Source organism: Plecotus auritus (genome assembly GCF_963455305.1).
Source record: "Plecotus auritus genome assembly, chromosome: 1".
Classification (NCBI taxonomy): domain Eukaryota; kingdom Metazoa; phylum Chordata; class Mammalia; order Chiroptera; family Vespertilionidae; genus Plecotus; species Plecotus auritus.
This window is the reverse complement of record NC_137770.1, coordinates 233,557,744-233,573,620: the sequence shown is the minus strand read 5'-3', so window position 1 is coordinate 233,573,620 and position 15,877 is coordinate 233,557,744. Positions and strand designations below refer to the sequence as shown.

Genomic DNA, 15,877 nt, shown 5'->3' with positions numbered 1-15,877 from the left:
GAGGGAAGTTCATAGCTCTACAAGCCTACTGCAAAAAACAAGAAACAATGGTAATAAATTACCTAACCCTACAACTCAAAGAGTTAGGAAGAGAGCAACAAGAAAAGCCCAGTGTAAGCAGAAGGAAGGAAATAATAAAGATCAGAGAGGAGATAAACGACATTGAGACCAAAAAACAATACAAAAGATCAACAAAACCGAGAGCTGGTTCTTTGAAAGGATAAACAAGATTGATGAACCTCTAGCCAGGCTCACCAAGAAGCAAAGAGAGAGGACCCAAATAAACAAAATCAGAAATGAAAGAGGAGAAATAACAACAGACCCCACCGAAATACAAAGGATTGTTAAAAAATACTATGAACAACTCTATTCCAACAAACTGGACAACCTGGAGGAAATGGACATATTCCTAGAAAAATATAACCTTCCAAAACTCAATCAAGAAGAATCTAAGCATCTCAATAGGCCGATAACTATGGAAGAAATTGAAGCAGTCATCAAAGAGCTTCCAGCAAACAAAAGCCCAGGACCAGACAGCTTCACAGGGGAGTTTTACCAAACATTCAAGGAAGAACTAAAACCTATCCTCCTCAGACTATTCCAAAAAATTCAAGAGGAAGGAACACTTCCAAGCTCATTCTGTGAAGCCACCAGCATCACCCTAATCCCAAAACCAGATAAAGACAACACAATGAAAGAGAATTACAGGCCAATATCCCTTATGAACATAGATGCCAAAATCCTCAACAAAATTCTAGCAAATCGTACCCAGCACTACATCAGAAAGATCATACACCATGACCAAGTAGGATTTATCCCAGGAATGCAAGGATGGTACAATATTCGCAAATCAATAAACGTGATACATCACATAAACTGAGAGATAAAAATCACATAGTCATAACAATTGATGCAGAAAAAGCATTTGACAAAATCCAACACCCTTTCTTTATAAAAACTCTTAACAAGGTGGGCATAGAAGGATCATACCTCAACATAATAAAAGCTATATATGATAAACCCACAGCTAACATCATACTCAATGGGCAAAAACTAAAACCATTTCCCCTAAGAACAGGAACAAGACAGGGATGCCCACTCTCACCACTCCTCTTCAACATAGTACTGGAAGCATTAGCCATTGCAATTAGACAAGAAGAAGAAATAAAAGGCATCCAAATTGGAAAAGCAGAAGTAAAGCTGTCCTTATTTGCAGATGACATGATATTGTACATAAAAAACCCGAAAGACTCCATCAAAAAACTAACAGACTTAATAAATGAATTCGGCAATGTAGCAGGATACAAAATTAACGCCAAGAAATCTATGGCATTTCTACACACCAATAGTGAACTTACAGAAAGAGAGACTAAAAAAGCAATCCCATTTACCATCACACCAAAAATAAATAAATAAATAAATAAGATACCTAGGAATAAACTTAACAAAGGAGGTAGAAGACCTATACGCGGAAAACTACATGACACTGAAAAAAGAGACAGAGGAAGACATAAACAGATGGAAGAACATACCATGTTCATGGATTGGGAGAATCAACATCATTAAAATGTCCATACTACCCAAAGCAATCTATAGACTCAATGCACTCCCCATTAAAATACCAATGGCATATTTCACAGACCTAGAAAGAACTCTCCAAAAATTCATCTGGAATAAAAAAAGACCCTGAATAGCCACAGCAATCCCGAGAAAGAAGAACAAAGTAGGTGGGATCTCGATACCAGATTTCAAGCTGTACTACAAAGCCACTGTTCTCAAAACTGCCTGGTACTAGCACAAGAACAGACATATAGATCAATGGAATAGAATAGAGAACCCAGAAATTGACCCAAATCACTATGTTCAATTAATATTTGACAAATGAGGCATGAACATACAATGGAGTCAAGACAGTCTCTTCATAAATGGTGTTGGGAAAATTGGACAGATACATGAAACTAGATCACCAACTTATACCATACACAAAAATAAACTCAAAATGGACCAAGGACTTAAACATACAACAAGAAACCATAAAAATACTAGAGGAATCCACAGCCGAAAAATCTCTGACATATGCCGAAGCAATTTCTTCACTGATACCACTCCTAGGGCAATGGAAACTAAAGAGAAAATAAACAAATGGGACTACATCAAAATAAAAAGCTTTTGCACAGCAAAGGAGACCATCAATAAAACAACAAGAAAGCCCACTGCATGGGAGAACATATTTGCCAATGATATCAACAATAAGGGTTTAATCTCCAACATTTACAGGGAACTCATGCAGCTTAACAAAAAGAAGATAAACAACCCAATCAAAAAATGGGCAACTGATCTAAATAGACACTTTTCGAAAGAAGACAGAAGGAAGGCCAAGAGACATATGAAAACATGCTCAAAGTCACTAATCATCAGAGAGATGCAAATCAAAACAACAATGCGGTACCATCTCACACCTGTCAGAATGGCTATCATCAACAAATCAACAAATGACAAGTGCTGGCGAGGATGCGGAGAAAAAGGAACCCTCGTGCACTGCTGGTGGGAATGCAGACTGGTGCAGCCACTGTGGAGAACAGTATGGAGATTTCTCAAAAAACTAAAAATGGAACTCCCATTTGACCCAGTGATCCCACTTCTAGGACTATATCCCAAGAAACTAGAAACACGGATCAGAAAGGATATATGCACCCCTATGTTCATAGCAGCACAATTCACCATAGCTAAGATTTGGAAACAGCCTAAGTGCCCATCAGCAGATGAGTAGATTAGAAAACTATGGTACATCTACACAATGGAATACTACGCTGCAGTAAAAAAGGAGTTCTTACCATTTGCAACAACATGGATGGACCTGGAGAGCTTTATGCTAAGTGAAATAAGCCAGGCAGAGAAAGATAAATATCACATGATCTCACTCATTTGTGGAATATAATGAACAACATAAACTGATGAACAAAAATAGATCCAGAGACAGAGAAACATCAATCAGAACGTCAAACCTCAGGGAAGGTAGGGGAGGGTGGGGGTAAGGGGGAGAGATCAACCAAAGGACTTATATGCATGCATATAAGCCTAGTCAATGGACACAGACAACAGGGGGGTGGGGGCATGAATGGGAGTTGGGGGGTAATAGGGGAATAAGGACACATATGTAATACCTTAATCAATAAAGAAATTAAAAAATAAATAAAAATAAATTCATTCACTACACACAGGACTGTGCACTGGGCACATTGGGCGATTCACAGATGAATCAGCCCTTTCCTGCTTGGAGTAACTCTCAGCTGGAGGCGAGGCAGAACATAAATGATTTCAGCATAAGGCGGCCAGGGAGACGCAGGTTACGGAGGCGTGCTTAGATGCTATGGGATTGCAGAAGGCAAGGGAGCTTTCAGTTGGGGGGCAAGGTGGTCATGACTAAGCAAGCATTCCAGACAGAGGGCACAACCTGAGCCAAGGCCAAGTACGTGGAAACCCAAAGTGGTTCCGTTTGCCAGGAGCATGGAACATGTGAAAAGGAGAAATACAAAACAAGGTTGGAACATTTGGTTTAGATGAAAGTAAGAAAGGCCTTCGATGACAACAGAGTCTGAACCAAAGTGAGAGCCAATAGGAATGATGGAGGTCTCTGAACAAGGAAGGGTCAGGTCCGGAGTTTTATGGGCAGTCTGGGAAGGTAGAAGGAGATGCAGGAGGCAGGAAGCTGATGGAGGCACCTGCAAGAACCCAGGGGGAGAGGGATAACTGTTAGCTGTGTCTTTTCCTGAGCATCGCCATCAGCTTAAGAGGAAGCTTGTTCAAGACTCCAACAAACAAAGAAAGTGAAGTAGTCAGCAGATGGCTAACAACCAGAGAGGGGTGCAAATGGGGAAGGCAGATCCATCGGGGCAGAAGATTGGATTGGGGGGCAGCAAGAGGGGTGTGATAGAAGGAGAATAAGGGGAGAGCAGAAGAGACTGGGGGTGGGGAGGATTGATTGAGTAGCTACAACCGTGCTGAAAGGTCTGGCAACAACGGAGACTGTCAGGAAAGAAGAGAAGGTGAGCGAGTGACCCTGACAGAACTCACCAGGCTGGAGCAAATTAAAAAGCAAATTGGACCTGGCTAGGAGAAGGGAGTCCCATGCCTGCCACCTCCAATATTGCCTTGGTCATGGGTCTGCAGATGGCAGAGCCAGCAGTCCGTCAATCTGTGCCCCATCAATATGAATTTTCAATGGCATCATCTTGACAGCCGGCAGCTGACACATCACCTCTCTCTGCAGAAGCATCTTTGAAGACCTGGAAGGGTTTTCTGAAAGCCCAGGCAAGGATAGGACCACCACCTCGGCTGTAGTGGGTTGGTGACTTTAAACCCCATTTTTCACATCACCCCATTGTATGCTCATCTTAAATGAGACACACAAGGCAGATACTGTTATCCTCACTGTATAAAGTCCAGAGAAACTGAAGCCTGGAGAAGTCAGGAGATTTGCCCATGACCATGTAGCTGACTAGTGGTACAGCTTGATGACATGTGACCCACTGAAGCCTGAGCCAGGATCCTTCCCCCCTCTCTACAATCAGAGAGAGAGAGAGAGAGAGAGAGAGAGAGAGAGAGAGAGAGAGAGAGAGAGAGACAGCATCACACCGGGATCAAACCTGAAACCCAGGTATGTGCCCTGACCGGAATCCAAATGACAACCCTTCAGTGCATGGAATGATGCTCTAACCAACTAAGCCACACAGGCTAGGGCTGAAGCTCATCATTCTAGAATTCCTCTTTCCTACCCAACGCAGGTGGTCACAGTCCGGTCTCTGAGGAGCTCAGTAAATTGTGTTGGAGTTAAGATGCACACACAGGGAAGGTGCTTTCCTTTCTTAGGGAGCATGTAAGTGCTGTGTGAGCAGTTTGGAACCTTGCCTGTAAAGGGGAACAGGATGAAGAGCTCACTTCAACCTTGGGAGACTTTATGAGGGGTGTGGGCTTCTAGTCCACCTCAGGGAAGAAGTGGAAGGTCCACCTGCACGAGGCCAGGGCGTGAAAATAAGATGGAAGCCAGAAAGCATGACAGATCAGTTTGGCTGGAACAGCTCATTTATGAGCGGAGCAGTGAGACATAGGCTAGGAAGGTCAAGGCCAGTTTGAGGAGGGCTTTGAATGCCAGTAATGGGGAGCCATGGAAGGCTTCTGAACAAGAGAACCTGGTGAAAGCGTTTTGTTTTCTTAAGGTGACCCTGTAGGTTAGTTGTGTAGAGGGCAGACTGGCTTGAAGAAGATCTGGTACCCTGAACATAATTAGGATGTGTGGTGATTCAAAACCTGATTTTCTAAAAGTCAGTCCCATAGGACACTTAACCATTGCTCACGGCTATTTGCCAATTCTTCATCAGATCAAACACTGCTGCTTCTAGCCATTATATAGTAACACAGTAGCTTTTTAAATGTTATTAAATGTATTTTAATAATCTAGTTAATATTCTATCAAGCATCACTGTTTCAACAAGTACTCTTTTTCAGTGTCTCTTAATTCAATAGCTGAGTATTGTAATTATTTTCCTCAGATGTTTTGTTTTCTCTTAATTTTGTATTTCTTAAATTATAATGATTACACTTCGTTCTGAACATATTAAAATAAATATTTTGAAATAATTTCTTTTAAAAATAAGATGTGTGTTACAATAAAATAGCATAACATAATGAAAACAGAGTAGAATAGGAGAGGTGAAATGAAAATGGGAAGATTTCAAAATAAAAAATTAACCAAAGGTGTGTGTTCCTTAGGGACTAAGTGTCCCCTACCACTGGTGCCACATTACCTGATGGACAAGAGATGCAGATTCTCCACTAAGCAAAGTCCTCCGCTGTGAGGTACCCAAGGCCCCAGTGTGGTCTTATTGGTGGAAAACCAGGCAGTGAGAAAGAAATGTCATTTGCTCTAGTCATTTTCATTCAAGGGCTAGCCAAAGTCTTCTTCTAATCTTCAGCCAATTATTTTACTCAATGTGAGAGTCAGTAAATTAATTTTTAACATAATAAGAGGATAAGTTGTCAATTTTAGAAGCTCCTGTGCAAATTCCCCTGCACAGGAGTGAACATGAACCCCATCAGATAAAAATAGTGGTTGTGCTCACTTTCCCCTACATGCTAATTTTAATAAACTTACTCTGAAATCATCTGCCTCTGGGAGGAGAGCTGTTCATCAAAAAAGCGCCCAGTAAGCACTAATCTTGCTCATCGGAGTTCTAGCGCTCCCAGGAGACTGAACAATGCAGAGTTCTAAACGGAACTCCTCCTCCTCTCAGCAGACTCCGCCTTCTGTTGGACCCAGCATCCCCACTCTCTAGCCACCCATCAGGGGTCATCTTGGACTCTCTATTTCATATTCCAATCCAGTTGGCTATGAAACCATGAAGGGGTCATCCTTTAAACTCTTCCTTATTGCCATCCCTTTTTTTCTATTCCCACTGATGCTGTATCCACGTCATTCATTCAAGCATCCTATTGAGCACCTACAAAGGGCAAGGTACACTACTAAGTGCTAAGGTCACAAATGAATAACATGTGGTCACTACTTTCAAGGAGTTCTAGATCTTTTGGATCCAGTTGCAAGAGAGACAAGTCAAGGGTTAGTTCAAAAACCATGTAAGTGGAATGATATAGACGCAATAGGAATATTTGGGAATGTTGATGGGGACAGAAAAACTAGATTATTGATCTCTCATCTTATCCTGCCCTGATTCCTGGCTAAGTTACCAAATTAGTCTTTATTTGTCAAATGAAGGCTTGCTGATGATAAAGGCTTAGTGATTACTGAGTTCAATGGAAACAAATCTTTCCCAAGTATTCTCATCTACTTATATTCCAGCTAGAACAGCATCCAGTGCCTCTCTGCTACTAGCTACCCTTCTATCTTGCTTTGGAAGTTTTTCACCATCTGGTCCATCCTGGCTAGCCAACCCTAATGTCTGCTATACCTCAACCCACTGGTTTCTGTCTTTATCTGGAGCATTTCCTCAGAGGTCAACCACCAGCCCAGTGTCACATCTGTTTCCTGTCATGACTGCCCATACCCTCTTCAAACCAAATGCAAGGCCATAGTTCAAGTTCCACTTCTTCTAAGAAGCTTTCTCCCATTTCATAAAGCCTCACTAAATGCCTACATATGTGCCTAAGATGTATTATTCACTGTTGCACACCGTTTTTTCATTTAATAACATTATTAATATATGTAATACTTTGAAATATTAATTGATACCTTATCTATCGATCCATCTTGCCTCTATTTCCTATAACCCCCATGCTGTTTCTCCCCACATACTCCTCTCCCTTTTTAGAAGTTCAAGGAAAGGGAGAGGCATGACTCCCTTTTTGGAAGTCAGACATTCTGACTTGTGTTCCAAAGAGGGGAGTGCCCAGCAGAACACAGGTAACAAAGTGAGAGAGCCTGGTCCTGAAGACATCAGGGCATAGAAGAGTCTCCCCACTAGCTCCCTTCCCCATGATCCCTCCACACACATAAAAGACTAGAAAAGATCTCTAAGTTGGAAAAGGGGAAAAATCAGAGTGCAAGAAAGGATAAACACTGAGCTTTGCCCAGTCAGTGTGGGGTGGGGAGAAGGGAGTGAGGCCTGGGGGACTGAGGTGGGGGCATTGCTCATTATGATGGAAACCTGATGAGTTGAAGAATTGGACAGGTAAAGAGTAAAATCTCTATAGTGATAGCTGTCTTGAATATCCTTTTCTCCCTTTAAAAGAAAATAGATTTCTCTATGTAAATTAAGGGCATAATTTACATAGAGAAAAATTCACCCTTTTTAGGTGTACCGTTCTATAAATTTTCATAAACCTGCACAGTCTTGTAGCCATTCCCACAATCAAGGCAGAGAATATGGCCATCGTTCCCCAAAGTTCCTGCGTGTTCCTCTGTAGTTGATCCACTCACCCCTCTCCCAGGCTCCAGCAAAGATCAATTTGGTTTTTGTCTTTTTTGTTCTACCTTTTAAAGGATTTCATATAAATGGAATTTTACAGTAGGAACATTTGAATCTCTGGCTTCTTTCAGTTACCAAATGTTTTTAAGAATCGTCAACTTTTTGCATGGATCAGTGGTCTGTTCCACCTTAACACTGAGCAGGATTCTGTTAAAGGATGGAGCACAGTTCATCTGCTCACCCGTTAATTGGGATTATTTCCAGTTTTCAGCAATTATAAATAAGACCCCTCTAAGCATTCACATACAAGTTTTTGTCTGAACATGTGTCTTCATTTCTCCTGGGTCAATACCTAGGAGTAGGATTGCTGGGTTGTTTGGTTAAGTGTATGTATGACTTGGTGAGAAACTGCAAAACTGTTTTCACAAGTGGGTATACCCTTTTCTATTCCTCCAGCCACGTCTGGGACTTCCCATGCGCCTCGTGCTTGTCAGCACTTGGTTTGTCCATTTTTCATGTTTGTTTTTCCATTCTAATAGGTGTGTCTCGGCATCGTGTGGTTTTCATTTACATTTCCCTAATGGCTGATGATGCTGAATATCTGTTCATATGCTTATTTGCCAGGCAAATCTCTTGCTGAGTGCACCTTCGGTTAACTCTTCTGCCCATTTTTAAAATTAGGTTTTTTTTTAAAAAAAATTATTGAGTTGTGAGAGTTCTTTATATATTCTGGATATATGCTATGTGTTCTGCACACAGTTTCTTCCAGTCTTTGGCTTGTCTTTACAGGGTCTTTTAAAAAATAGAAGTTTTTAATTTTGGTAAAGTCCAATTTATCCTTTTTTTTTTTCTCTTATCCTTGGGGATTTCTGTGTCCTATATATATACCCTTCTTACTTTTTAACCTCCCAAATTTTGAAAGATCACCTCAGATAATGATAAAAGTAACTGTCCCTAATTTAAGTTAGGCATGTCCAGCTAAGTACTGCCATCCCTAGGCTCCCTTGCAGCTAGCAATGGCCACATGGCTCTGCTCAGACCAATGGGATGTGAGCAGAAGTGACTGGTACAGCTCTGAAGACATCCTTAATTAAAGAAAAGTCCTTTGCTCTGAACTCCCCGCACTCTCTTTCTCTCCCTGTCCTTCCCCCCTTCCCATGGGCTGGGACAAAACCACGGCAACAACCCAGCTTTAACCATACAGTTGAGGACCAACCCCTAAGACACAGTGAAGTAACAAGATGTGAGAAAACCTTGAGTTCTCAAATGACCCATGAAGCAGGACCGCTGTTCCAGCCTGGGCCACCACATTGTGACGTGAAAGGCATCCACATATCTACCTGATTTAAAATAATATGTTGGGGGTGGGTTGTGGGGGGGATAGGGATCTTTGGTATAGTGGCCTAGACTTTACCCTAATAAACACACCCTTCTTTCTTAGGAAGTACAAAATAACCCCATTATCTCAGAACCCAGCCTGGTGTTGTCTGGTGCATCTATGTAGAAAAGGGCACAATAATTTTCCAAAGTTTTTCTCAGCTCAGGAGTGATTTGGGGGCAATAGAATATGACCTTGCCCCCACCTTGGGCAAGAGCTCAAAGTCCCCCATGCCCAGAACAGTGAAGGCACCACACCAGCTTGTTCTTCGCTCACCCAAAGCCATGTGGGTGTGGTACAGACAGAGGACCAGAGAGGCCCAAGAAGGAACAAGAGAGGACACCACGGTGACATCCAGTGACCAATAATCAGATACTGGTCTGAAATGAGGAGAGTGTGGCTCAACAAAAATAGCACTCCCCCTGGTCGGTTGGTTGAGCATTGCCCCGTCATCCCATGCATCGAGAGGTTCAATTCTGGGTCAGGCATGCCTGGGTTTTGGACTCCCCCAGTAAGGGATGTGCAGGAGGCAGCCAATCAATGTCTCTCTCTCTCTCTCTCTCTCTCTCTCTCTCTCTCTCTCTCTCTCTCTCTCTTCTCTCTCCCTCTCTCCCTCTCCCTGCATCTCTCTCTAAAATAAATAAAAACATATTTTTAAAAATAGCCCTCCACCCCATTACCACTGCCAATGGCTGAGCACTACTTGAGCCCCCTAGAACTTAAATACAAGTTCAAGGAAAAGGAGAGGCATGACTCCAATCCAGATTACATTTCCACCACCCTCACAGTGTGAATTTGTAATCAAAATTAAGGTGTTATAGCAAAATAAAGAAGTTTTCATTTTGTGAACACCCGAATTTGTGTCCTGAGGTTCATGCTTATTGTACCAGTGATCACTAAACACTTTCTACCAGGCGGAAAGCTAAGCATTAACAGGGTTATTTAATTTGAGCCTCACGATTATAGCACCTATGAGGTAGTACTTTATTATCCTATTTAAAGTTGAGAGAATGAGGCTCAGAGAAGTTGCACAGCGTGGTGATTCTCTCAACATCCAGTCCCCTTCTTCTGGCAAACAGCCTCGAATGTCCCAACCCTCTCGCAGTCCATGTGGTCTGAGCAGGGCCCCATGTACAACTCCAGGCCTAAGACAATCACATCACTACACTCCTGAGTGACTTCTCCCAGGGAAGGCAAATTATCTAAGTGAGTTCAAATGGAGTGACTCCTGGGACTTTATAGGATCTACCACATAAGAGTTTCTGGCTTCTCCTCTGGACTTGAACTTGAGAGGCTAGGAGGCTGAGACTGAAGGCGGTAAGCAAGCAGACCCAACGATGGAGAGGAAGCATCTGCTTGAGCGCTGAATCCAGCTGTGCCCAAAGTCACGCCTATTTTAGTCACATCAGCTGTGTTAGTTGGCTAAGGCTGCCACAACAAAGTGCCAAAAGCTGGTGTCTTGAAACAACAGAAGCTAATTCTCTGATATTCTTGGGAGTTGGAAGTCCAAAATCAAGGTGTCAGCAGGGCCATGCTCCTTCATGAAGCTCTAGGGGAGAATTCTTCCGTGCCTCTTCCTGGTTTCTGGTAGTGGCCAGCGATCGTGGCGTTCTTTGGCTTTGAGTTGCATAACTCCAGTCTCTACCTGTTATCACATGGCCTTCTTTTCTCTGTGACCTCACCTTGTCTTCCCTTTGTGCAATTTTGTGTCACGTTTCCCTCTTATTATAAGAATGTTGGTCGTCGGATTAGGAGCCCACTCTAATGACCTCATCTTAACTCTATTACATCTTCAAAGACTCTATTTCCAAATAAGGTGACATTCACAGATACATATCTTCTTGGGGACACAATTTGACCCACAACATCAGCCAAAAAATTCCCTCTAATATGAACCACTTTGGGTTGGGTTTTTGATCATTTGCATCAAGAAACAGCTAGAGCCGAAACCGGTTTGGCTCAGTGGATAGAGCGTCGGCCTGCGGACTGAAGGGTCCCGGGTTCGATTCCGGTCAAGGGCATGTACCTTGGTTGCGGGCACATCCCCAGTGGGTGGTGTGCAGGAGGCAGCTGATCGATGTTTCTCTCTCATCGATGTTTCTAGCTCTCTATCCCTCTCCCTTCCTCTCTGTAAAATACCAATAAAATATATTAAAAAAAAAAAAAAAAGAAACAGCTAGAGTCCTGGCCAGGTGGCTCAGCTGGTTGGAAAGTCATCCCATCTACCATAAGGTTGCGGGTTCAATTCCTGGTCAGGGCACATACCTAAGCTGTGAGTTCCATCACGGGTTGGGGCGCATACGGGAGGCAACTAATCAATGTTGTGCTCTCATATCGATGTTCCTCTTCCTCTCTCTCTCCCTTCCTCTCTCAAATCAATAAACATATCCTCACGTGAGGATAAAAAGAAAAGAAGAAAGAAAAGAAAAGGAAAGGAAAGGAAAGGAAAGGAAAGGAAAGGAAAGGAAAGGAAAGGAAAGGAAAGAAAAGAAAAAGAAAGAAGTAGAGCCAAAACTCACCACCCCAGATTTCAGTCAACAACTGAGACAGATAGCTATGCCCTTAATCACAGAGCCAGACTCTATGCCTCTTCAAAACCCCTCTCTTCCAAAGTCAGTGGCTATACTTGGGGCAGAGGCCCAGGGTTAACTGTCTTCCATCTGCCTAACAGCCACTGCATACAACACAGTCAAGGAACACAAGAGTGATTGCTATCTAATTAATTAACCAAAATTTATTAGCCATGGTTTATCATAGGGCAGTAGGCTGAAAGATGGCCAGGATTTTTATCTAGGAAATAAAAAGTTATTGATTGCCCGCACGGCTGCCTTTCAAGATCTTCCCTTGATTTTGAGAGATCACCTCAGGTGGTGATAAGGAGAACATGTCCCCCTCCCCAGACATTTAATTTTCAAAATAGACTATCAGCCATGCCCCTTTCACACGCATGGCCACGTTTACCCCAGGGCCTGTGAGAAGGCTGTCATTTCAGCTTGTTATACTGAAAAGATGAAAGTAAAACTGATGTCTGTAGAATCATTTTAAATGAAAACTGCTTCCTAGAGGCAAGCTAAGGAAGCAAACTGATTGAAAGAGAGCACAGGCTCTGGGCAGGCAGGGTACTGACATGCAGACCCCGCGTGAGAGGTAGACACCAGGACTTCTGCAGAAACAGGCGTGTGTCAAAAAGCCGCCTTCATATGAGCTCCCTCTGGCTGTGTCTCAGTCTTCCCACAGCCTTTCCCCTTGTAGCTCTATGGCTCAACTCTCTCTTCTCTTCTAAGGAAGGACATCGCTCAGATTAAGGCCCACTGTAAATCTAGGATGATATCATCCTGAGATCCTAAACTTGATTATATCTGCAAAGACCCTATTTCCAAATAAGTTCACCTTCATGGGGGGTGGAAGGGGAGGGACAGCAGTTAGATGTATCCATTGGAGGGCGGGGAGGGAGATTTCAATCCACTACAGTAGATTTGGGGTGAGACTCAAAATATTGCATTTTCCCCAAAATACAAAGTGACTCTTGGCACTCTTTGCTCCTAAAATGACTCTGATGCAGGTGATCTATAGAACATACTCTGTGAAACATTTAATCCAGTTGCTGAGGATTCAAAAATGAACAAGACATGGTCCCCTCCTTTGGAGAACCTACTGTCTAGTGCAGCGGTCGCCAACCTTTCAGACCTCACGGACCACCAGTGGTCCGCGGGCCACCGGTTGGTGACCACTGGTCTAGTGGAAGATACAGACAGGTGCACAGATGATTAAAATACACAGTGTGGCCTAGTGATGCCAAGCTCCAGAGTCAGAAAAACCAGGGATCCAACTCTGCACCTCTGTCTGTGAGGCTCCAAGCAAGCTCTAAGCCTGTCTGAGCCACAGTCTTCTTATCCATAAAATTAGAAATAATTTCTCCCTCACACCACTATGAGAATGGGCCATGTAAAATGCTTAAGATCAAAGATGGACCCAAATCGTCATTAGCTATTGTGAAGGCGGGAAGCATTTTGCATTCATTTTCACATCCCACAGCCCCTCCACATCCTAAGCCTTTAATAAATGCTTGTGGAAGGGAAGAAAGCGTAAGTCTGGGATAGGCAAGACATGTCCTGGATCTCAACTTATTCTGCAAGCATTTTCTGAGCACCTTCTGTGTATGGTGCTCCATGTAGGCCCCTGGAAGAAAGCCAAATAAAACACACAGCCTAGCAGGGGGGCAGTAGATTACAATAGAGTACACCTCCTTCCTTTGGTTTTCCAACCTTCATATTCCATTCTTTTGTATCTTCTTAGGATTAGTAGAGTTTGGGAAGGCCCCTCCCAAACTATATCATATGCTCCAGGAGTCCTTTGATGGCAAGAAAGGTTCTCTCTTCGCCACTGAATCCCAAGGACCTGGCAATGAACCTGACTCCTACTAGGCATCCGGTGAGCATCTGTGGGGGTGGTGAATATTCTGCTGCTATTTCAGAGCCCAACACTGGACTTCTATGAAGAACCACCTCCAGCCTCCTGGACTGCTGGGTCTGATTCTTGATGGGCCAAGAGAACAGATACCCAGAGGATCTATTCCTTGACATAAAGCCTGATAAGTTGGGGGAGATGGGGACAGACTGCAATACAATGTATCATAATTCTGTACAGTTATGAGTTTCCAATTACTAGACCCAGAGTAAACAAATTAAACTACGGAAGAAGCTCTGACATCTCCTTCCTCTTCAGAACTGCGATGCTTTGCACGCATGAGACATTAAGGACTGTTCCCCGGTTGACCTGGAGGCCCAGAGGACGTTTAGAAGAGAAAGTCATTGCACTGCCTGTGTGCACTGGAATAAGGAAAAGAAGCCCCCTGAGCCTCGGGGACGGAGGCTAATTCTCAGGAGGGAGAGAAGAGCACGTTTCTGGTGGATGGTCAGCCTGCCTCGGTGACATGGGTGACTGCATCACTGGACCAGCAACCTGTGAGAGGGAGACATCGGCAAGCCCTCTCAGCTGGAGCGGTCAGGTAGCCCCTCTCCAGTCAAAAGCTCTTAGGGTGGACTCAGGAGGAAATTGGGTAAGAGTCCAAAAACACTGACCAGCGGTGATTATGACAAAATAGCGGGGCGTGTTCTCTGCTTCCACAAATCCAGTGACTCTGCACCTGTTTCATTTAGTAGGCCCACAGTAAACCCATGTGGATTCAATTGAGTGGTGAATGAATGGAGGCTAACGAGGACCTTGAACTCCCCCACCCACAGCTCCATTGCAGGTAATGCCACCTGGCCCAGGGTTGCCCCAGGGCCCGGATGTCCCTGGCACCACCTTCCCACTTCAGCACCGGGCGTCCAATCGCTTGGCTCCAAAACAGTGGCTACTAGGAAGGCAGGTGGGGCTTGGCGCCCTCTCCTCCCTCCCGGATCCGGGCTCCACGCTCCAATCCGGGGCCCAGCCCAGCAGAGGGAAGGCCCCTCCCCACGGGCTGTCACCAGATGGCGTGGAGGAAAGTGGCCCCGGGCTAGACCGGGAAGAGCGGAGGAGCAGCGCACCTGGCGGGTCGCGCAGGGCTGGGCGCGAGGGCCTCCGGTGCATGTTCCCCCTCTCCGTGCGCGCGTCCCCGCCCGGCTCGGCCTTCCGGGGGGCACGGCCCGGGACTGGGGGCCGCTCGCCCGGCCCTTCCCGCCTGGCCGACGCCGCGGCCTCACCTCGCTCACCAGCCCCTGCCAGTCGCTCTCGGTCCGGTCGCCGTTCATGGCCTCCTGCTGCAGGCGCGGGCGGGCTGCACGGGCGCCGTCCTCCGCCTCCTCCTCCTCCTGCGCCGCCGCCTCCGCCTCCACCTCCACCTTCCGCACCACCGCCGCCGCCGTCGCCACCGCCCGGCCCCGCGAGGGCCTGGAGCCTCAAGCCGCTGCGCCGCCGCCTCCTGCGGCCGCCCGCGCTGTCGCCTCCACGTCAGCCTCGGCGGGAGGAAGGGGAGGAGGAGCCGGGCCCGGGCGGCCGCAGCCACAGCCCCGCCGGCCCGCCCGGCGCAGCCCGGACCCCGCCGACCGGCCCCAGCCCACCCCGGGCTCTAGGGAAGGGGCGGCTGGGTCTCAGCCCGGAGGTAACCCCTGACCCCAGCACTACCGCTCTGCAGGGCAGGAGGAGGGCTGGGCAGGCACCTGTGTGTCTCCCAGGAGAAGCGCATCCCCAAATCCTGCCCTTTCCCCACCACCATCAGGCCCCTGCTGTGGAACTGGAAGCCCCACCAGGGCTTGGCTCTGCTCTCTGATGTAAAGCACATTCTACAAAGATTTGTTGCACATCTGAATGAATGAACCACGTGTTCTATATTTAACATTGTTTTCCAAGCTACTAAGGTTTATTTATATTTATTTCTTAAATGACCAGCTGTCATAAATAGAAAGAACATGTAACAGTGAACAGTAAAATGATATTGAATTCTAAATAGGTCTAGAAGCTGAGCGTATTGCTTAACACTTGGCAGGAGAGGGTTAAGACACATCCCCAACAAACTGAGACTGAGAAAGGACTGAAAAAGCTGATGGCAGGGCAGGTGAGTCTCACAGGAGTTTGTCATTTGAGGTGCTTTTCCTGT

General features: G+C 45.2%; 1 protein-coding gene across 2 annotated transcripts in view; it reads right to left on the bottom strand.

Annotated features, from left to right (window-relative positions):
* CCDC149 (coiled-coil domain containing 149) overlaps window positions 1-15,222 on the bottom strand; it is a 107,435-nt gene extending 92,213 nt beyond the window's left edge. The window contains exon 1 of one of the 2 annotated variants that reach the window (XM_080644700.1): window positions 14,985-15,222. In XM_080644700.1, coding sequence (XP_080500826.1) covers window positions 14,985-15,032 — 48 coding nt within the window. In that variant the 5' untranslated portion in view covers window positions 15,033-15,222. The remainder of the gene's footprint in view (window positions 1-14,984) is intronic. The other variant, XM_080644699.1, reaches the window with a different exon arrangement.
* Between the last annotated feature and the right edge of the window lie 655 nt (window positions 15,223-15,877).